This window comes from Uranotaenia lowii, chromosome 2 (genome assembly GCF_029784155.1).
Source record: "Uranotaenia lowii strain MFRU-FL chromosome 2, ASM2978415v1, whole genome shotgun sequence".
Classification (NCBI taxonomy): domain Eukaryota; kingdom Metazoa; phylum Arthropoda; class Insecta; order Diptera; family Culicidae; genus Uranotaenia; species Uranotaenia lowii.
This window is the reverse complement of record NC_073692.1, coordinates 165235819-165259798: the sequence shown is the minus strand read 5'-3', so window position 1 is coordinate 165259798 and position 23980 is coordinate 165235819. Positions and strand designations below refer to the sequence as shown.

The 23980-nt window shown below is 33.7% G+C and overlaps 1 protein-coding gene across 1 annotated transcript in view; it reads right to left on the bottom strand.

Annotated features, from left to right (window-relative positions):
• The window catches only part of LOC129748374 (uncharacterized), an 814549-nt gene that overhangs the window by 36595 nt on the left and 753974 nt on the right, over positions 1 to 23980 (bottom strand). The window contains exon 11 of the mRNA XM_055742976.1: positions 722 to 851. Coding sequence (XP_055598951.1) covers positions 722 to 851 — 130 coding nt within the window. The remainder of the gene's footprint in view (positions 1 to 721; positions 852 to 23980) is intronic.

The window sequence follows — 23980 nt, the reverse complement described above, 5'->3', positions numbered from 1 at the left end:
TCACGGCAAAGGGGGAATACGCATTTAAGCCATCGACCTTATAGTAACAACCTATAGAGAGAGCAGTTGTCACCATGACTTGAAATACAATTCGCAGAATGATTTTTTTATTAAGTGGGTGAACAAGACATAAAAACTGTTCAAGCTTTAATTTTGAAATTGATCGTTCACGCATTCTTTACCAGTGGCTCAAAAGTTTCCTACAAAAGCTTCAATACATTGTAACAGTGTAATTAAAGGCTTCCTTCGCAATTTAAAAGTCGTTAGCACTTATTCAGTTTTCAAACCGTTTGAAGAATCGCCCTGTTAGTGTGATCAATGTGCCGTGAATGGCAGTTTTTCACGGCTGATGAACACAATTTCGGGAACAAAGTTGGTAGGTAGGTACCTACTCTAGTGGTCCTGTGTTTCGGCGAACCACTTCATTTGTTCAAAGTCTGTCGTCCTGTCCATGTTTCTTGTGTTTCTTTTTTCTGCCCTGGGTTGGTTTCGGTCCGTTCGGGAAGAATGAAGTGAGAAAACCTGAAGCAACCTCTCTCCCGAACTATTTCTTCTCCTCATCCCTATCAACTTTCCGGAAGAGGGAGCAAAAGAAAACAGCTTATTTCCGGTCTGCGTCACTTCTTTCAAGGCCAGTTCCCTTAGTAGGTAGGTTTTGGACGCTAGGGTATTGCTGGCTATAAATATTGTCAAACCGGTAGTTGGGTCGTAATTTACTCACCAGTATGATGCTGCTGGCGCTGAAGATGTAACCACTGAGCAGATCTTCGGTGTTCAAGTACACCAAGTAGAAAGTGTGGCACAGGACGTTGGACAAGAACAGCATTGCGGTCCGGTACAGCAGCCCTATCCTGTAAAGTTGAAACAGAAAGAAGAACGAGAGAATTTTCAGTGATTTATCAACTTTGGTTCCATTATCATTTTTTTAGATCAATTTTTTGTTTGACTTCATTCCCAAATGAGAGCTTTAAGAAATTTTATGGCGTTTGGTTTGGGATGGGTAGAAATCTTTCAGACATTTCTTTCTTTTACTTTTGGCTTTTCATTACGGATAAAACTTTAATAAATACTTGCGTTATCGATTGTTTCAATTGTTTTAAGAAAGATAGAGGAGCAAACGAATGGTTTTGGCAATTGGTGGAGAGTCGAAACGATAAATTTCAATCAGTTTCCTAGAGTTGAACAATATTTCTTCGGAAAGGCTAGGTAGTGTCCCCTTAATCGCTTTTGCAGTTTATTCAAGTGGATACTAGATATATTTTCATCACCCTTTTTTATTCTACTCTTCAAACATCGTATTAAAAAAATATGTAAGTTTTATGAAAAATCAATCTTTATTAGTTTATCAGTTTGATGAACTAATACACCAGCAGAACAAATATACACTGAAATTAAATCTAGAGGCCAATTTAAGTATTGTAGTTTCAAAGATTTTGAAAAGAGTTGCCACATTTTCAAAAAATTTACTAAAATAAAATTAGAACAATTTCTGTTAGTACTAAAGGGTGGTATTGAGCTATTTTAGACCTGGTAACTTCGTTCTACCATGAATTCTGTTGATTTATTGAATGTGACAATCTCGTTATGACAAATATTTGACTGATTCCGTATTTACCAAAAATTTTATTTTCATTTTGAAAGTTGGATGATAGTCATAATCATAATCTTGGTTCGCCATGTGTCGTATTTCACATTGATTTTCACTGATTTTGTATCAAAATTCACTGTGTTCAAAAAGTAAAAGACCTTTTAGTTAAATAATTCAGATGGTTATATTAATGAAGTTTGATAAACATCAGACGAACAATTTTCGATTTGTCTCGCATTTTACATTAAGTTTCGCCATCTGTCAAGTTTCTTGAAAATCAGTTCAAAATTGTTTCCGTTGTGTCTTTTTTACTTAGGGTATTTGAATGCATTCATTCTTTCGTTATGTGAAACTTATTCAGGTTCCATATGCGATGAAGGTCACTCCAAAAAATCCTGTCGATTATTCCTTTGATTTTATAGGGACCCTCTATTTCGAAGTTGGATGTTTCGTCTCATGAAATAAATCATCTATTCATAACAGATAATTATTCAAGATTTGTTGTAATTTATTATTATTTTCATATAGCACCTCCAAGGAAGTGTGAGAAGTTATTAAGTTAAAATACATATCTTCTTGTTATGTAAAATTTTTTTGTTATTCTTGCTTCGCGAAAAAACCTTGCAAAATGTTTATTTGTGTCGAATTTTATTCAAGTTTGTAAAAGAGTTCCCATTCCCCGTAATTAAAAAAAAGTTGATTATTTAGTTAAATAAATACTGTAAGTAATAATGTGTAAAATGACAAAAATGACAAAATTATCAAATCTGACAATAATGACAAAAATGACAAAAATGACAAAAATGACAAAAATGACAAAAATGACAAAAATGACAAAAATGACAAAAATGACAAAAATGACAAAAATGACAAAAATGACAAAAATGACAAAAATGACAAAAATGACAAAAATGACAAAAATGACAAAAATGACAAAAATGACAAAAATGACAAGAATGACAAAAATGACAAAAATGACAAAAATGACAAAAATGACAAAAATGACAAAAATGACAAAAATGACAAAAATGACAAAAATGACAAAAATGACAAAAATGACAAAAATGACAAAAATGACAAAAATGACAAAAATGACAAAAATGACAAAAATGACAAAAATGACAAAAATGACAAAAATGACAAAAATGACAAAAATAACAAAAATAACAAAAATGACAAAAATGGAAAAAAAACTGGAATACATAGACACAAATTTTAATCGCATTTAAGATGGTCAATGTTTTTAGAACCAAGTTGCATAAAAATTATGATGACATAAGCGAGAATCAAAATATATCCAATCTTTGTTAACAAAATTGAACCGAAAATAAACACTTTTTTCTTCAGAAGATTTACAAAAAATCGTTTTTCACATTGGATGAGTGTTTCGTTCCTTGAACAAAGGTTTCTCACTTTCGGTTCCCTGCTGTATAAATACAACTGTTTTTTTTTCTTCAAATTTAAAATTGTTTTCCATAAAGAAATGAAATCCTTCTTACCTACCGTAACAGGAAACGCTGTTCAATATTATTTGTCGCAGTCCATTTTTATCCGTATTATTAATCTTCAAAATGTTGAACAAGAAATTATTACCGCACTTGGTAAAAAATAAAAGAGAAAGATAGGTTGCGAAGCTGGTGAGAATCGGAGAGCTCTTTCGCGTTGTAAAAAACACCCTGTCAATGAAGAAACAAGAAATACATTCTTCGGAATTTGCACACTATTGGATAATTTATATAAAAAAAAAATGCTGAGAATCGAACCCAACGCAACATTCTAATCCAGTCTTGTCAGTCCGATCACCAACCAAACTTGGTATTAGAATAAACGCAATTTAAGCGACAGTAAAAAAGTCAAACTATCTAAAAACTCAAATTCTATAGAACTACCCGGGACTCAATCTATACTCTTTTTCGGAAAAAAAGAAAATCGTTGGAAAATATTCTAAATATCCTCCATAAATTGCTCCGCTTTATAGTTGAATATTATCTCAATCTGATTGATTTCTGATATGATAAGATATTCAAGCTCAACCCACTTTTTTTTTTATTTTAAGTTGTCTTTTCGACTCGATTATCTATTTGATAAGAATTAAAGCTGTCCTCTTTATTCGCCTTTCAATTCCAAGCTGTTTCTGAACTAGCTTGATATTCCGTCAATATGTTCAGATTTTGCTCTCAACTCCTCAAGCTGTCCTCTTAACTCGCTTAAAATTTCTATTGATTGGCTCAGACTGTCCTCTAAACTCGCCATTCAATTTCAAGCTGTCCTCTCAACTCGCTTGAAATTTCTATCTAAATGTATGTTCAGGCTGTCCTCTCAATTTGCCTTTTCAATTACAAGCTGTCTTCTCAACTCGCTTGAATTTTTCATCGATATGTTCAGGATGTCCTCTCAACTCGCCTTTCTATTTCAAGCTGTCCTCTCAACCTGCTTGAAAAGCTTCGGTTTGATTCAAAACTACTCCATGATTTTTTGAAGAACTTTTAAATAACGTTTACATGAGTAAATTTGAACTTTTATGATTGTATAGGAAAATTGAATATTTTGAACTTTTAAATCAACATCATTTTTGTTTCTTCTGTAACCATTGATTTATGCATACTTGAATATAAAAAAAAACTATCAAAATAAAAGTTCACAAATAATTATACCGGATATAAGAAAGTGTCATCATTGCTTGCTCGAAAATTCTAATGAGATAAACGAACCAATATACTTCCAGTATTTTGTTTACAAATCTGAACCAAGAACAAAATAATCAACCTTTTCCATTTCAAAAAATATGGTAAACACGTGTTTTTTTTCTCATGTTTGTTTACATACAATATTCGATGAAATGAATTGAGTGTTTTGTTATATAATCCAATGTTTTTTTTTTCACTTTTTGTTTCCGGCTGAATCAATACAAATGTTTTTCCTAATTTGAAATTGTTATTCATAGATGAATAAGAAAATGCACCTACCGTAATAAAGGATGTCCCACGTCAGATTGCGTCACAGAAAAAATGGTATAATTTATGAAAATCGGTCCATTAGTTTTGAAGATGCAGCCAAAACTAAAAACCGTTATTTTGTGAATTTTTTTTTGCTTAAGAAATCACTTTGAAATGCTATTTTTTGTGTTTTTTCATCATTGACCTAATGATTTATTACCAAAAAATGCATAAAACATTGGAAAGTATTTCTGGTTACAACTTTGTATGGGGTCGTTCTGTATTTTCCTGAGTGAATAATAGGAACTCTGATTAATACAATATTAACATTTTCATTTCGTGACAGGGACAAAGATTTAACATTAAGATCAGTGTGAATTTCATCGATGAAATAAATAATCTTCAATGTGGTTAAACAAACAATACAAAACATGTTTAAATTTTTCTTCTAAGTTTATGTTTAACAAGTTGACAATCACCTGAGTTTGATTAGATGCCTTAATTTTTACAAATTTTGCTTTAAAAACAAATCAGTAATTTTTATTTTAAAGAGGAGAAAGTGAAGCCATTTACTTAAAGTTTATAAATGGGAGATTTTTAAACGATTTTGTATGTAAACCATTTTCCTTAGCTTACTGTTACATTTTGAAAAATGAAAAACAAATTTAAGGACAATAACAATCGATATGAAGGTATAGCAAATAAAAAAAACAGTTACTCAAATATCTTCCGAAACTTTATAAGTATTACGTGAAGCGAATACCCTTTCAATCAAATCCAAAAATATTAACATTTGTGTCAACAATGTTATGATTCTAAGCCCTATAAAAGGAAACATTCGCAGCCAATTTCAATAGTACAAAATCAATAGCCACCAAAACAGAACACATCTGCAAGTTCAAATTAAACCTTCAAAAATGAAATTCTTATCTTGCGCTACGGTTGTTATCGCTCTGATGCTGATCGTGGTAAGATAGTTTTAAGTTGCGACAAAGAAATCAACTAACCTAATTTTCATTCGCAGTCCAACGTCAGCGCCAATAGAGTTCGAAGGGGCTTGAGGACCCAGCCAACAAACCCTCCGGTCAGAAAACACTAAAATCCAGTAAAATGGGAATGATATCAATAATAGTGAAGAATTTCTCCAGAAAATCGATACTTGTTTTAAACATAGTTTTTTTGTTCAATTTCTCTTTGCTGACTATTTATAATTGTTTTTGGTTAAAAACAAATGGTTAAGAATACATCGAAGAACCACATCGTTTTTGGAAAATTTATTTGAATCATCCATGAAAAAGACAAATAAAAACGATTTTGAAATATTAATCAATATCCTTGAGTTTATGAGGTTTCGGCGTATCGATTTCATAATTGTAATCGAACATCCTTTGACATAGCCCTCCCAATATTTCCACATGGGAGCCTGAAAGAAACTAAAAAATCATCACAAGAATAGGGAGGAAAAAAAGGGATTAAAATATTTTAAGCACTGAGGTTACACTAAGAGATTTTGCAACCTCTCGTTTTGATGTACAGTAGACCGCTGCAAAAAAGGACTTTTTGCTCCCATATGTTTTCTTCGTGCCTTTTGGGTTACCAAGCATCAATGTAAAATTTGAAATGATTTTGTTGATTCCCGAGTTCGCGCAACGCGTTTTAATTTTTAATGGAAATTTGTATGGATAAAAAAATTTTCGCTCATTAAATCGTCCAGATAATTTTAATGTGCTTGAAATGAAGTTGATCTTTGATTTTGGGTTTTGACTAGTCTTAAGTTTCATTTTTTGCTTACATGACAAGCAGCTCAGCATTTCATGAAAAAAGTTATAACCATTTCAAAATAAAAATTCTTAATCCATAAAAAAGTATTTGAAAATGGCAGGCTTTGCTTGCAAGAGCTTTCGATAATTTCTTGAAATGTTTTGGCATATGTCATATAAATCAATAAATTCCCTGGCTATGCAATGCCGTTTTTGAGATTTTTTATTCTCATTCTACGGTTACACAGCTTTTAAATAAGCAGTCAAAAACGCTAAAAAAATATTTTTGTAAAAAAATTTGTATAACATCGAATATTTTTTCCGGGGTGCAAGTAAGGTTTGTGCTTTCACATGAATTGTTCTACAAGAATTAAGGAAAATCTTTCGGCAAAAAAATAAAATTTTTATGAAGTTTTACTACATCTCCGGCGATTCTTGATTGAAAAATTTTGTTTTACCGTACAAATTTCCATACAAAATTAAATCTGGTTACGCTAATCCAAGACTGAATGGACAATCAAAAAAAGTTATCGGAGGTGTAAAAATTTGAGAATTTTAAATTTCCATACAAAGCTTGCCGCGGTCTAATGTGTTACACGTAGGATTCATAAAAAAGAAAAATAGTAGAACCCCGCTTAACCGAGCATCCACCTTATCCGAGCAACCATTTTAATACCAAATCAATGATAAGTTGTGTTTTATCACCGCGATATATTGGATAAGCGAGAACTGACTAAGCGAAAAACTTTTTTAAGTGAGAGAAATCGCCAGGTCCCATGCGTTTTAAGGTCCAATACCTCTATAAGTGAGAGTTTAAAACCTCTACAAGCGAGAGTTTGTACCCTTCCAGACTAAGAAAATTAAAAAAAAAAAAAACGTTTCCGAACTCAATTTTCGGTGAAATTATGACATCGTGCTAGATCAGTTTGGATTTTATTTATCAGATATCCAGTAAATACTGAATGTGTTTGTTTTTTTTTTGTTAATTTCTATGAATAACGTCAGCACGTGCCTCATACCTTCTTTTGTAGAGAACCTGGACGAGTGAGAATACTCTTTAAGCGAGAAAAAAAAGATCGGTCCCCTGGACTCTCGTTTATCCAGGTTCGACTGTACTCACCGAGCTATTCCCCTGGATGTTATGCAAAACAAAAGCGTAATGATAGGGATTGTTATTGTTGTTCGTCTAATCCGAAGTTTCACTTATTCGAGGTAACCCTTCCGCTGACAATCTCGGATAATCGGGGTTCTACTGTATACCGAAATACGTTAAATATTCTTTTCACCATAACAACCCATTAAATCTACTTTTTCCTCCCTATATGGTTTATCTTTTGTTTGTTTAGCTATAGATATATTTCGGTATTGTCAGCTTTTGACGAATTGATTGTTACATTGATTGTATTTAATAATATAAAGGTACATAAAAGTTAGTAAAAACAATATTCTGGTAACCTTGCAAGATAAATTCAATGGTACTGAAGTAATACTTTTATAAATCAAGGGAAAAAAGCGATATTTCGAAAATAAACTTAATTCAGCACCACCCCTGAATATCAAATCAATATTCATCCACCAAACTCAAAACAATTCATTAGTTTTATGATATATATATATATATATATATATATATATATATATATATATATATATATATATATATGTATATATATATATATATATAAATATATATATATATATATATATATATATATATATATATATATATATATATATATATATATATATATATATATATATATATATATATATATATATATATATATATATATATATATATATATATATATATATATATATATATATATATATATATATATATATATATATATATATATATATATATATATATATATATATATATATATATATATATATATATATATATAAGTTAAACGTTTCGGGATCGCGGATACGTTTTTAAAAAATAACAACCGAACAATTTGAAGTTAAACTAAAGACTGATTTTATTTTCTATCGTAAACCTAAGCTAAACTCCCTATCGAGGCGGCGGCGCACGATTGTGCTTATCCGGCAGTTCCCAGGTGCTCGTTCGATGCTTGTCCGTTCCTGTCCGTTCTTGGTTGTTTCTCAGGTAGGCCAGGTAACCTGAGCGTTTCTATCCGGTGCACGTTCTAGGACGATCGGACGATGTTCGATCGGACTTTGATGCGGAATGTGCTGACGCTAGGTCTGCAACTACGGCGTGTGTATTTCTCCTGTTGTTGTTGACTATGTTCGATTTGACTTTGGAGTAGGACAATGTGTTGATGCAATTTTGGCGTATGTTGTTCCATGCGGTTGGGTTCCACGGTTTTGGATAGAACCGGGTTGCGTTGTTAACTGCTCTCCCCCTATGAAAAGATTCGTCCCGAATCTGTTGATTGCTATCTCTTTTTCGAAAGATGCATCTTGAATCTTTGTTTGATTTAGCTGGATGGTTGCTAATTTTCTTAATCGGAGGTTCATCTCAAATCATTGTTGCGTGTAATGAAGCTTGCAATTCCGTCTAATTTTCTGATGATTCCGTTGATGTTTTCGCTTGTGTAACCAATGCTAAAGATGACAATCGGGTTGTTTCTCGAGGTGAATCTCAGTGTAAATTGTGGATGTTGAGGCTAGTTGGTTTTCTGTGGAGAAAGAAGATGTTTTGTTTGGGGAATTATTTTGAACTTTTACCTTCTCCGGGAAGATGTTGTTTTTCCTCTTGTTCCAGATTATCAGTCCAACAATTGGGATCGCCAGTAAGGTAAGGAATCCTGTAGTAGTGTGTTGTAGCTGGGTGTGCTCCTTCCTCAATGACTCGATGTGGTTTTGGTTTTCGATGTGAAGCGAGGCCATTCTTTCCAGGTCTGGTTGGTCCAGGATCGATGTTGTTTTGAAATCCACTCCAATGGTCGGAACAATTTTGACTTCATGATTGGATGTCGTTTTTTCGTCTTCATATTTGGCTCCGTTTATGATCAGGGAACAATTTGGGTAATTTATCAGTATCGTTCCTGTTACCATCCGATTTTTGATGTTGCAGTTTGAGTGTAATTGTACAGGTTTTATCGCATTTTTTATCAGCAGGGTGTGGCTGTCGATAATTTTGATGTCCATGAGGGCTCGATGATTGATGTATGTGCAGGATGCGTCGTCTCCGTGAAGTACGTTGTGGATACAACCGTCGCCTGTTATGTTAGTAAGCTCCTGTCTATTACAAATTCGATATTGTTCAATAATGTTGCATTCAGTTTTTGAGGCAAATGTTAGTCCTGAATTTACAATGGCTAGATTGAATGGAGTTGATATTACTTTGTTTTCTGTAGGAATAGTTTCGTATCTGATGTATTTGAATGTTCCTTGGAGAAAAATTGGGATTTTGACTATAAATATAATTTTTGATCCTTTGTGATTCGTTTCGACGTTAATAAATTCATATATTTGATCTGGGTTGTTTATAACAATATTTTGTTCTGTAAGTCTATCTAATGCAAATTTTGTTTCGGTATTTGACAATAATGCCTTTGGGAGAATGCCTATTCTTGTTAATTGGATCGATTCGAATATGTCTTTGAGTTGATTGTTGAGAAGATCCATGTTAAGTATTAAGTCGTGAACTATTCCTTTTAATATAATATCATTTGGATTATGAAGGCTGTTAACTATGCTAGAAATTTTACGCAGAATTTGAATTTGTTGATCATTTACGTGATTAATTATTTCGTTAATTTTAGATTGGAATTCGTCGTTGATACGGATTTGTCTTTGATCGTTTTCTATTAATTTATTGGTTTTTGTTTTTGATTCGTCCAGCGTTTGTTTAATGAGTTGTAAGTCGTTGTCGTCTAAATTACCTGTTAATGATTTAATAAAAGTTCCGAGTGGGTTAAGAATTCCTCGTTTGGGTCGGATTGGTCTTAGTCGATAATAGTTATCCGAAAGTTGTTTCATTCTAATGTCAAGTGTTTTATGGAATTCTTTGGTCGAATTTTGTTGTTCGAAAAGCTTTAGTGCGTACTGAATGTTTACAAAGCTTGACCTAAATTCGTCTAGGTCAACTACGTGTAGGTGCAAGTGTTGTGATATCATGATTTTTGCCTCTTCTTCCTCGAATGCGATTATTCCGGCATGTCTGGTTAGATCCGTGATTGTAACCTCTGCTTTAACGTCAAGGGCCAATCTGTAATGGAGGAATGTTTAAGTTTTGTTTCGCTAAATGGGGTCATGGCTGAAAAGATAGAAATGAAAATTAGTTCCGTTGCCGCCTTATCTTTGTCTTGTGGATCCTTCTTCCTTGGTCGTCTATGAAGGTTTTTCGGTGGTTCCTCCGGACAAGATGGTGCCGATACTTATCTTTCGCCTTGCTTTTTATTCCTTGGCGCGAGATGAAAACGGGTTCTTGTGGTTCAAGGATTGGGTCTGGTTCTGAGTTTCTGTTGTGGAATTCTAAGTCTCGTTTTTGTTTCTTTCGGAGATTCATCGTGGCTTCATCGTATAATTTGTCTCTCTTTTCGATAATTTCTTCCATGTCCAGAGATCTTCTATCGCCTTCTTTAATAGCGTAGAAAATTTCTCTGGGACGCATTTTGGTTGAGGAGTGGATGGTATCATTATAAAGCCCAGTACTGATACGAAATATTTCTTTTTTAGTCAGTCCTTCGTGATTTGGTTTTATGCATCGAAAAATTTCACTGAGTGTCGAGTGAAATCGTTCAACAATCCCGTTGACCTCGCTTTTGTTGGAGGGAGTGAAATAAGTTTCGATGCCTAATTCTTCCAGCATACCTCGAACTTCAATCGATCGTATGGCTGGTTCGTTATCACTGACTATGAGCTTCGGCAGGCCATAGTTGGATATTAATTTGGTTATTCCCGATCGTATGTCTGGGATTGATCTTGATTTTATTGGAATAAGCATTCCGAATTTTGATAGTTTATCTACAGCCGTTAAAAATATATTCGGGCTACAGATAAATATATCGATGTGTACTATGTCCAATGGTTTGTTCGGAATTGGTGTTTGAGCCAAACTTATTTTATATGGATGTCTCTCGTATTTTGCGATTTTACAAGTTTCGCAAAGAATCGTGTGCTTTCGTATCTTATTTTTCATTTTAGGGAAGAAATACTTTTGAGAAATAGCAGAAAAATTTTCTTCTATGCCTCTATGAGCTCTATTGTGGGTGTTATTGATGACCTCATTTTGCTCCTCTTCTGTTTGCAAGTCTGTTAAGAGTTTTTGGGAAATAAAGATCTTGAATGTTTTGACACGGGAGAAATAGTTTTTATATACTATCTGAATTGAATTTATAAGTTTTTCAGGGCAGTATATGCAATTTGCTCTTTTGGGATCCATGAATTCTTTGAAAATTCTTAGAATTGTCGGTACCCCGTAATTTAATTTTGTGAATGTATGTCTGAGGATTTTTGGAAATATTTGTCTTCCGGTAACTTCATTTTCGTTTTCTCCAATTTCCAAGATAATCTGGTTTGAGAACGAATTTACAGCTCTTTCGGTGCAGGGGATGAATTCTGAATCGTCTGTATCAGCTGAATGTTGGGTGGCTGCATCGGAAGAGGGTTCGTCAATGTCTTCGTTAACGTCTTCATTAATATTTAGTTCCTGATGGATTCTTGATAGACCATCAGCAACTACGTTTTGCTTTCCAGCTCTATATCTGATATCGTAGGAGTAGTCTAGTAAGGCTATCATCCATCTAGCAATTTTGCTAGAAGGATCCTTTAAATTAACGGCACAAGTAAGAGGTTTATGATCAGTGAATAAGATGAATTTGTTGCCAAACAGATAGGGTCTGAAATATTTTGTGGCCCAGTAGATGGCCAATAATTCTTTTTCAATAGTAGAGTAGTTTTCTTCGCTTTTATTCAAAGACCTTCCATGTTCGAATTTTGATTTTGGTTTAGTGGTAACGGGTTAGGAGGAGGTGGTGGAATAGGATTTTGGTTACTATTCATATCTGATTCGTTTGTTTCACGGTTTCTTAGGTTATATGGGTGGAAACGTTCCATCAACTCCTAAAACTCGGGAAAAGATTTTATTATTATTTGGATAATAATTTTTTTTTTTTTTTTTTTTTTATATATTTAATTTGATTACTATTTTTTTAAATGTTTTTATTTTTTATTATTATTTTAATTATTATTATAACTTTTATATTTTCATATAATATTTTATATTAATTTGTTTTCGTGTTTTAGTATTTCAGGTTTTGATTAATTTTGAATATTGTAGTAAATCTAACGCGATATTTCGATATCGATATTCTTTTCGATATTTCTTAATATGCTTTTAACGACTGTCTACTTCTGCCACAGATATGCGCTCTGGGAGGTAGACAGTGTGCTTTCAACTGGGGAAATTCTTATTTGACCGATCGCATCTGCACACAGATATTCGCTCTGCTATGCGATCAGTTTCCTACACGGTACGAGATTAGCACTGTGCCGGTGGATTGACTAATAAGATTTGTTTCCCGCTAATGGAACCACAGATATGCGCTCTGTATGTTACTCATTAGCTAAATCGTCATATGAACGATTTTGTTTACTTGCACAACCGGACCGTGATGGAAATCATGGAAGGAATAAGGTACTTACATTAGGGCTGCTATGATGATGATTGGTGCCATCATTTGCTGTTCCTTTTTTTTTTTTTGTTTGAGTTTTTGTAATTTCAGCTGCTCGTTGATACGGGTAATTTTCACTTTCCCTTTTTTTTTTTTTATGCACTGTATTTTTTCATCGGTTTTGATTAACCTTTCATATTTGTATATCCTTTCGTTTGTTTTTCACTTTCCCCTTTTTTATGTTTTTAGGCACTGTATTTTTTTCATCGGTTTTGATTAACCTTTCATATTTGTATATCTTTTCACTTGTTTTTCACTTTCCCCTTTTTTATGTTTTTAGGCACTGTATTTTTTCATCGGTTTTGATTAACCTTTCATATTTGTATATCTTTTCATTTGTTTTTCACTTTCCCCTTTTTTATGTTTTTATGCACTGTATTTTTTCATCGGTTTTGATTAACCTTTCATATTTGTATATCTTTTCACTTGTTTTTCACTTTGCCGTTTTTGCAGCAATAATTTTTTCTTTTCACTGTATATTTTTTCCGGAGGTAGTCGGCTCCGTACGACTGCGCCAGTTAAACGTTTCGGGATCGCGGATACGTTTTTAAAAAATAACAACCGAACAATTTGAAGTTAAACTAAAGACTGATTTTATTTTCTATCGTAAACCTAAGCTAAACTCCCTATCGAGGCGGCGGCGCACGATTGTGCTTATCCGGCAGTTCCCAGGTGCTCGTTCGATGCTTGTCCGTTCCTGTCCGTTCTTGGTTGTTTCTCAGGTAGGCCAGGTAACCTGAGCGTTTCTATCCGGTGCACGTTCTAGGACGATCGGACGATGTTCGATCGGACTTTGATGCGGAATGTGCTGACGCTAGGTCTGCAACTACGGCGTGTGTATTTCTCCTGTTGTTGTTGACTATGTTCGATTTGACTTTGGAGTAGGACAATGTGTTGATGCAATTTTGGCGTATGTTGTTCCATGCGGTTGGGTTCCACGGTTTTGGATAGAACCGGGTTGCGTTGTTAACTTATATATATATATATATATATATATATATATATATATATATATATATATATATATATATATATATATATATATATATATATATATATATATATATATATATATATATATATATATATATATATATATATATATATATATATATATATATATATATATATATATACACCCAAAATTCAGCCTCTGTGCCAATGGCGTGTAGTCAATTACATAGCATCATTGGTACAAGAAGATAACGCGACCGGTGCTGATTCGATTTGCTCCCACTGGCATTAATCTCCCAAGTTAACCGAATTGCGTATGTCTGAAAGAAACAAAATAAAAACGTTTGCACGTCCCTCCCTATCGCATCACAAGACGAAGAAGGATGGAAATAAATACCGGCCAACACCAGGCAGCCAGCGAACCGAGCACTGTGCGTGTGAATGTAGCAAAAGCAACAACAAAAACATCCTTCTAATTCAATCCACTGGCACCGGCAAACCACGGCCAAGCTGTGCGTGTGTATGCAGTAAAAGCAACAAAAAAAAATTCCTTCAATTCAAAGGGAAACAACCACGCACCGGCCAAGCTGCCCGGCTTTAGCAGCTGTGTATATGTAGCGTGTGTATGTAATAGCAGGCGGTAAGCAAACACAGTTCTCATTCAATGGGTTTCCCGTTTCCATAACAAAACAAGCTGCCCGGCTTTGGCAGCAGTGTATATGTAGCGTGTGTATGTAATAGCAGGCAGTAAGCAAAGCACAGTTCTCATTCAATGAATTTCCCGTTCCTTCACTCCCGTTCCCTTTCCCGTTCCCTTTCCCGTTTCCATCGCAAGACAAAGGAATGCATTGAAAGAAGGCCAAACGCCGAAAAGCCGCCGTTGTGCGTTTTTTTCGATTGATCGGTGACAGAAAGCCTATGACAAATATCCCTCATCCTGCATGAAGCTTGAATAGTACACTGGTTAAAATGCCGGTCTGGCAAGACGCTATGATTGGTAATTTGAGTTCGATTCTCACTATGGCGCTGTGGTTTTAATTTTTATTTTTTTTGTTTCTGGGATGAATTATCCAATAGGAATAGGTTTTTCTTGTTTCGCTTGAATGTAGTGGTCATCATTTTGGTTGGGAGCCGAGTCCTTATGCCAGTTACGGTTTTTCAAACATACCGTTTTCGGCACAGTGCACATTTCAGCGCATTATCGGCACAGAGATATGCTAAATAGGCATTGGATTTTTGCAACCTCTTCTATGGGTGTATATATATATATATATATATATATATATATATATATATATATATATATATATATATATATATATATATATATATATATATATATATATATATATATATATATATATATATATATATATATATATATATATATATATATATATATATATATATATATATATATATATATATATATATATATATATATATATATATATATATATATATATATATATATATATATATATATATATATATATATATATATATATATATAATTATGAGACCGAGTCTCAGAGGATGTTTTTAAAAAAGTTTTATTTTCACATTCCTCTAACTTATTCACTAATCACTACCACTAAACTAACTGCTAACTGCACTTCCTGCTGCTGAACCACTTACTGCTGCCGGGTCGGGAACCAAAGAGAGCGAGCATGCCTTCGCTATCGGTATTTAAGTGATCATATTTGCCTACGATGCAATTATGATCACCGCGTGGTTGCGCGTGGCTTGGGAGCGCCACGTTTATACATCCTGTCTCGGGTTCTGGGAGAGGGATGTATGTAACTCCTCCGGGGGGTGAAAAAGTGTCGTCCTCGACACTTAGCCGTCTGTTGATTTCTTGGTTTCTGCTGCTTCCCGTGGTTTATTCCTTATTTTGATAGTTACTCTTTTCTTAAAGATACAAAGAAAGGTTAGAGTTATCAAAATGATTATGCTAGTGGATATTCCACCGAAAGCTGTAAGCGAAAATTTTCGGAATCCAGAGTGTTCAAGTTTGATCAAGTCTAACTTCAGTCTATTCTGGATCGTCTCGTTGTGGATTAATGAGATGTTGTGATCCTGAATAGTATTCCACTTCATCGTAAGATTTGGAAAGGCTCCTTGTATTTCTTCGGTATTACTAACACGTTCTTCTGAAGAAAATTTCTGCCCATCTATGGTAATGCTACAGTTAGAAATTTTAAGCATGAAATTGCCATGCAACTCACGATTATGTGGCCCACAATCTGTTTCTAATCTGGAGCCTCTTGCGTTATTGATCAGAATCTTGTTATTGTCGACTAATGAGATTCTTGTGGCATCTTCTAAAACAGATTTGCATTGTCCTTCTATTCCAAATATAATTGAATTAGTTCAGCTATCTTTCAGGGGATTGAGAAAGACATCGCGTTGAATCAATTTTTCTGGGTATTCGGTTTGAAATAGTTGTTCTTTGTATTTCACTATGTGATTCGGAATGTTGGTAATCACATGATTGTTGACTGTTAATGGGATAAGTTGGATTATGTCACAGTCTCCTTTGATTTTAGGGACTTCGAGTATGTATAGCATTAAATCGTGTTTTGATGCTATTTTTGGCTTAGCATAATTTAGAGCTTCCTCGGGAAATTTCGTTTCGATACCTTGTTCGTTGAGAATAGCTTCGATTGTGAGGATTTCTTGGAGAGATAGTAGCTTACTGTTTGGCAGTTCAATTTTTGTCTTCAGGATTGTGTTTTCTAGTTGCTCTAGAATCTGATTCGTCGTGTCCATGTATAGGAGGAGGGTTACAGCATCCATTTCTTCCATTATTAATTTGTTTTCCATGGATTCATGTTCCAATAGCTTGTTGATCGTCCCTGTTATTTCCGAAATTCGGGAATCAATGAGAGAATTGATCCTGACTTGCTGGTTGTTCTGTCCTATGAGTTCGTTCATAGTTTTGTTGATGATGTCCAAATCGTGTGCATCCGGGGTTCCGGCTATCCATTTCCAGGCGGTTCCAATCTGGTCCCATCGTTTGCTTCTTCTTGGTTTCAGTGGTTTCAACAGGTGTAAGTTATTTACTAGCTGTCTGCTTTTCTGAATAACTAAACTTGTTATTGGATGGTTTGTATCTAGTTTCCTTGATATTTTTACAAAATTGTATACGTTTGATTCCAAATTGGTTATGTTAATCGGATGTATAATTTTGACAATCCCTGATTGGATTTTACAATTTCCGGTTTTTAACAAAAGCATCGGGTCGTTTGATAGGTTTCTAATTCCTAAATAGTTACATTTTGTTGACCCGGTGATTGAAGAGACAAATAGTAGGATCGCAAGTGATTTCATTTGAAAAATAAAAGATATTAGAAAAGGTTGGCTATTCTTTTATAATCTAGAAAACATGATTTTCATGTCATGTAAGTCTTTTTATGTTTTTCTTGTGCCTTTTAACGCGCCTATTATATTTGAACGTTTTACCTGTAATTTCTTGAGCGTTTGTCGGTTTTGCCCTTGGATCTAATTTTTTCCTAATGTAAGGAATGACGAATACTTCTTTGCCTTCCTCTATGATTGGTGGTTCAATTCTGTTCTTATTCTGTTTATCTTGTTTGTTTTTAGCTTTTTCTAAATTAATTTTTATTTTATTGAAAATTTTAGGAGATTCTTCGTTAATTTGCTGAGGGTTTTGAATATTATTTTGTCTAAAAATGACCTCGTTAGGCGAGTATTGTGTCGCTGAATGTATTGAATTGTTGTAAAGTGCTGTTGCAAATAGAACCATTGATGTTAGATTCAAGTGTTGGTGCTTGTGTTTATTAGTGTTTATGATCTCGATCATTGTCGAATGTGTTTTTTCTACTTGTCCATTCGATTCTGAACACGATGCATATTTGAGGTCAACGTTTAAATTGTCGAGATAATTTTTCAAGTGAATTGAACAAAATGTAGTTTCGTGATCAGTTATGATTTGTCTTGGGGTTCCGAAAGTCATAAAATATTGTGCTAAGGCATTTTTGACGTCTGTTAAATTTTTAGTATCCATAGGGATCAATTGCGCATGCTTTGAAAATGCGTCAACTAAAGATAAAAAATTTTGTTTGTTAATTTGAAAAATATCCATGTGAACTCTTTCAAAAGGTCTATCTGTCGTGGGTCTTGATGAAATTTTTATGTTGTAAGGTTTACGTTCATATTTATGCATATTGCAAATCTTACACATTTTTGTAACCATTTTAATTTTTTCAATCATTTTGGGCCAAAAATAACTTCTTCTAATTTGACTTTCTACTTCTGTGACTCCTCTGTGGGCTCTGTCATGTTCTTTGCTCACAATGGCGTCTTGACGGGCGTCCGAGTTAACGTCTTCTACCAAGTTTTGAGTCATTACAAAGTGTCCGTGTTCATTAAAGTGTTCCTTGTATACATCTTGGATAAGTTGGGTAATATTTTCTGGTGCTAATATAGCCGTTTGCTTGTAATCATGAAATTTCTTTATGCAGTCACGTATTATGTCGTGATTAAATTCTTTTCTAGCTATAGTCACTCTTCGAAATTTTGGAAAGGGGTTGAAAATTAAGTCGCTCGTAAAGCTTGCTTTTTTAAATATGATTTGGTTTCTATAAAAGTTTATTGGTCTTTCTGTGAAATGAATAAAGTGATCGTCGGAAGTTTGCGCTGAATGAATCGTTTCAGTGTCATCGTCATCTTCGTCATTGTCGTCTAAAATGTTATCCGTTGCTGCAGGAAGAACATTGTTAGATTGTGATGGATTTTCTTCTGGTTGGCCATCATCGGTTTGATTGTTTTCCTCTTCTGGTGGGTTGCTGGTTGATGCCTCTCCTTGACTCGACCCATTTTCTGAAAATGTATCTTGGGAGACTTCTGAAATTGGAGAATTTGTGTTATTAAAGTTTAACTCGACTGAGTTTTCTATTTTTCTACTCAACGCATCTGCGACTACGTTGGTTTTACCCGGTTTGTAAATAGGGGTGTAGTCATAGCTTTCTAGCTCCATTCTCCATTTTAGGATTTTCTGATTTTTATTGCAATTTTTGATAAATTGAAGGGGTTTGTGATCTGTTAGTAACGTAAATTTGTTACCAAAAAGATATGGTTTGAACTTATTGACCGCCCAAATGATAGCCAGTGCCTCTTTTTCAATTGTGCTATAATTTGTTTCGCATTTATTGAGGGTTCTGCTAGCAAATGCTATGGGTCTTTCCACTTTATTTTGTATTTGGGATAGGACCGCTCCTAACGCATAATTACTCGCGTCTGTGGTAAGAATAAAGGGAAGTTCAAAATCTGGATATGCTATTATTTGATCTGATGAAATTATCATTTTCAATTTAGAAAATGCTGCTTTATATTCACTGTCTTCCAAGTTAACCTTTTGGTCTTTTTTCAAATACTTTGTCATTGCCTTAGTTATTTTGGAATAGTCTTTTATAAAACGCCTATAATATCCGGTGAGACCTAGAAATTGTTTAATTTCTTTTGTATTTTTAGGCAATGGCCAGTTAATAATTTTATTTATTTTGTCTGGGTTAGGTTTAATTCCATTACTTGAAATTATGTGCCCTAGAAATTCAGTTTCTCTCTTCATGAATTCACATTTATCAAGTTGGATTTTAAGATTAAATTCAGCCAGTCTTTTCAACACTTTGGACATATTTTTGACATGATCTTGTAGATCTTTGCCGGTTATAATTATGTCATCCATGTATACAAAACATGCGGTTCCGATCAGATTGCTTAGAATGTTATTCATAGTTCTCTGAAAGGTTGCTGGTGCATTCCGCAATCCAAAGGGCATACGTGCGAACATAAAGTGTCCTAAGCTTGTTGAAAAAGCGGTTTTTGCTTTATCTTCCGGATCCATTTTGATTTGATGAAATCCGGATTTTAGATCCAGAGTTGTAAAGTAAACTGATTTTCCGAGACTATCAAGTATGTCTTCAATTTGCGGAATTGGAAACTTGTCACTAATAGTTTTATCGTTTAGTTTACGATAATCTATTACGACTCTTATTTTTCTTTTACCAGAAGCGTCTGGTTTTTTAGGAACAACCCAGATCGGAGCTGAATATGGACTCTGAGAATGTTCAATAATTCCGTTATCTAATAACTCTTTTATTTGTTCTTCAACGTCTTTTTTAAATGCGTGTGGATATCTATACGATTTTGTGTACACAGGTTCTTCATTAGTTGTCACAATTTTGTGTTTAACTGAAGATGTTGCTGTCAATTTCTCATTAGGTTTGAGTAACACACCTTGATTTTTTAATATTGTGTCAAATAATTTTTCTTTTTCTAGATGTGAGAGGTGATCTGTTCTAATTATGCTTTCTAGAATTGTTTGATTAATTACAGATCCTTGTTTTAATGGGATTGGTGTAATTGTTTCAAAGTTATTTACCTTGAGGTTAATTCGGTCATTGATAACTGGTTTTTCAGGTTTTGTTGAAAGAACCTTTACTGTAGTTTTATTCCCGTTAGAGTTGTACACGCCGGGATGAACTGCATAACTTTGGTAAAATTTCTGAAAACATGGGACAAACCAGTCTCCATCTACGTTAGTCTCTAGTTCAATAGTGTGACTATATAATTTTTTTGCTGGGTAATATTTTTTGTAAGGAATTTTTGTGTCATTAATTATAACACATTCATTTTGATAATTAATTATTGCTTTGTTTTTGGCTAAAAATTCGGATCCAATAATTCCATCAAAAAAAATTATGAAATTTTAGTTCATAATATGTTTGGGGTGGGATATTCTTTCCGAGCAGATTTATTCTGCCTTTTTTGTTGATATTATGGGTGCCTGTTATGTTCTTTATTTGCACATTGTCTGTTTGTGCTATATCTGAAATGAAACCAGGACGTAACACGTTTTTATTAGCCCCAGTGTCTATGAGTAACTTTAAATTTGCTTTTGTTTCGAGATATGGGAGGTAATTCAGGTTATCATGTTTGTTGTCTGGACGAAGCAAAAATTTAGGTCTAAATCGTCTATTTCATCATCTATTTCTTCGTTTTTAATTTCGTTGTTATTTATGGTTCGGTTGAGCGTCAACCTGCTTTTAACCGAGCCTATCTCCATCGGTTGGGGATTATTAAAGGTTTTTTTCTGTTCATTAAAATGTTTCTTATCATTGGAGTCATTCACTGGATATTTGAAATTTTTCTTTTGGAATGGGGGTTGTTGTGCAATACTTTCTCTGCTTTTGAATTTGCAAACGAAAGCATAAGCTTCCTCAATGTTCTCCGGTTTTGCGGCCTGCACATACCCAAAATAGGGCTCTTTAAGGCCAGAAATAAATGCAGCAAGGATGTCCTCGTCAATAAATGAGCTTATTGCATCCCAATTAAGTTTGTATTTAGTTTTTTGTTTGGCCAAACTTTTTATGTTTTGCCCAATTTCAGTTATTATTTGGTAATATTTATGAAGGGACATGTTATCCTTCATTTTCGTTTGCCATAGTTGGCATTTGTAAAAGGTCAGCTCCTGCTTGTCGCCTAATGCGTTCCTGAGGACTTCGCTTGTTTCTTCGAAGGTTCGCGGGTTGCCCGCCAGACAAATGATGTCCCGTGCTTTCCCTTCGATTTTATTTATGACGGCTGTAACATAAATTTCGTACTGGCATGTGGTGACCAGCGGTTTGAAAACGTTAAGTGTTCTCTCAGCGTTATCCAGCCAAGCTGGAAGTTGCTTCCTGTTTCCATCGTATTTAGGAATTGATTTGATGGGGTCTGGTATAGCAAATAAATTTTCTAATCTCCCTGTTGGTTCATTAACTGAATTTGGATTATTGTTTGTTAGTGCGTTTATTGCCAACTGTTGTTGGTCTTGGGTTGAATGTATTTGGCTGACCATAGTGGTTAGGTGCGTGATTTGCGCCACGAGGTCTTCCATTTTTGTTTGTTCTAATTTCAGTGCTCCTAAATCGGGGGGATTTTCAATAGGAACGTGTGAAAATTCAGCAGATTCTTCCGAAATTTCTGAATCCGAAATATCACTAAAGATAATTTACGAACTGAATAATTGTCTTGCCTTTTTCAAAGCGCTTAGCTTTTTTTCTTTTGGCATTAATTTATTTGATGTAACCCCTTTAGTTTGCTCAGTCAGTATGAACGAGCAGAGGGAATCTTATTTCAGTCTCCTTTTATAAACACTTGGCGTGAACTAGCAGCGCGAGCTTTTTGCTTAGTCCGCCTTATGCGCGTTTCAAATGGTGACTATGTGGTTTATTTTAACTTTTTGTAGAGATCTGCCTATCTGGTAGTACAGATCAATACCAACAAAATTTTAGCAATTTTCTTAATTTCAGAGCCTATCTGGTAGTACTCTGGGAAAAAAAATAAAACGCTAGCACTTTGTTTTAACTGGGAGCACACAGAATGTGTCGCCTCACTCCCTGTCGCGAAAACTGTCTATCTGGTAGTGCAGTTTCCGGACGCAAAAAGATAAGCAATTAGCTTAGTTTTCGAGCCTATCTGGTAGTACTCGAGTGAAAAGAGGCCTATCTGGTAGTGCCTAATTTCACTAAGATAAACACTAATCTTTTTGATTTGAGGTGAAAAGTAATAAAAAAATCACTTACCTCGGTTTGCTGTCGTGACGGTAGGTTGCTGTAGTGGTCCTGACGGGGGGATCCTCAACTCGAAACGATGACAGGTCATCCGCGTTGTTCCGATGCTTTCTTCGCGAGATCACTTTTTTAAGTCGGTTATTAATCGACTTTTATCCACTTTTTTATCATCAGAATTCACTAAAGCTGCTTCCGTCGGCTGCGCCAATTATGAGACCGAGTCTCAGAGGATGTTTTTAAAAAAGTTTTATTTTCACATTCCTCTAACTTATTCACTAATCACTACCACTAAACTAACTGCTAACTGCACTTCCTGCTGCTGAACCACTTACTGCTGCCGGGTCGGGAACCAAAGAGAGCGAGCATGCCTTCGCTACCGGTATTTAAGTGATCATATTTGCCTACGATGCAATTATGATCACCGCGTGGTTGCGCGTGGCTTGGGAGCGCCACGTTTATACATCCTGTCTCGGGTTCTGGGAGAGGGATGTATGTAACTATATATATATATATATATATATATATATATATATATATATATATATATATATATATATATATATATATATATATATATATATATATATATATATATATATATATATATATATATATATATATATATATATATATATATATATATATATATATATATATATATATATATATATATATATATATATATATATATATATATATATATATATATATATATATATATATATATATATATATATATATATATATATATATATATATATATATATATATATATATATATATATATATATATATATATATATATATATATATATATATATATATATATATATATATATATATATATATATATATATATATATATATATATATAGATTGGAATTGGTTTGCAATATGTTTATAGCTTATCTCACTGATCTTGTTTAAAAGACCTTCCTCGAAAAAATTAAAAATATTTTTGAATTTTTATTTTATAAAAACTTTCTAAAAAAGAACGGGAGAAACTGTCTGTGATCTCTTTTGCTTCTTTGCCAAGCCCGACAATATTTACCTACTAATTACCGTCAACTGGGGCAACATGCAACATTTTTCAACTTTAATGGCTTCTAAAGTCCTAATGCTTACAGATAATCATACCTCTTGTACATCAAAAGTTTTAAGGTTGATGAGACACCAAACTGGCATTGTCAGAAAAATTATTGGATTTACCAGTTATATTAAAATTTACAAAAACATGCGAATTTCACCCTACTAAGAAAAACGGGTAAGTTGCAACAAACTCTATAATTAATGAAAAATCATATGAAAACGTTTGAAAATTTATAGTATTTGATACATTTGTGATGTCATAACGCACCAATTGCAGTAGTTTTTGGTTTTGTTCGAATTAAATTTTAAATTTTTGCTGTCGAAAATGTGTTTAAAAAAAAAAGTGTTAATCTGCTGCATACATTTAGAGGTTAAAAAATACTTCAAAATATTCGATTAGCTTAAATCATGAAAATAAATC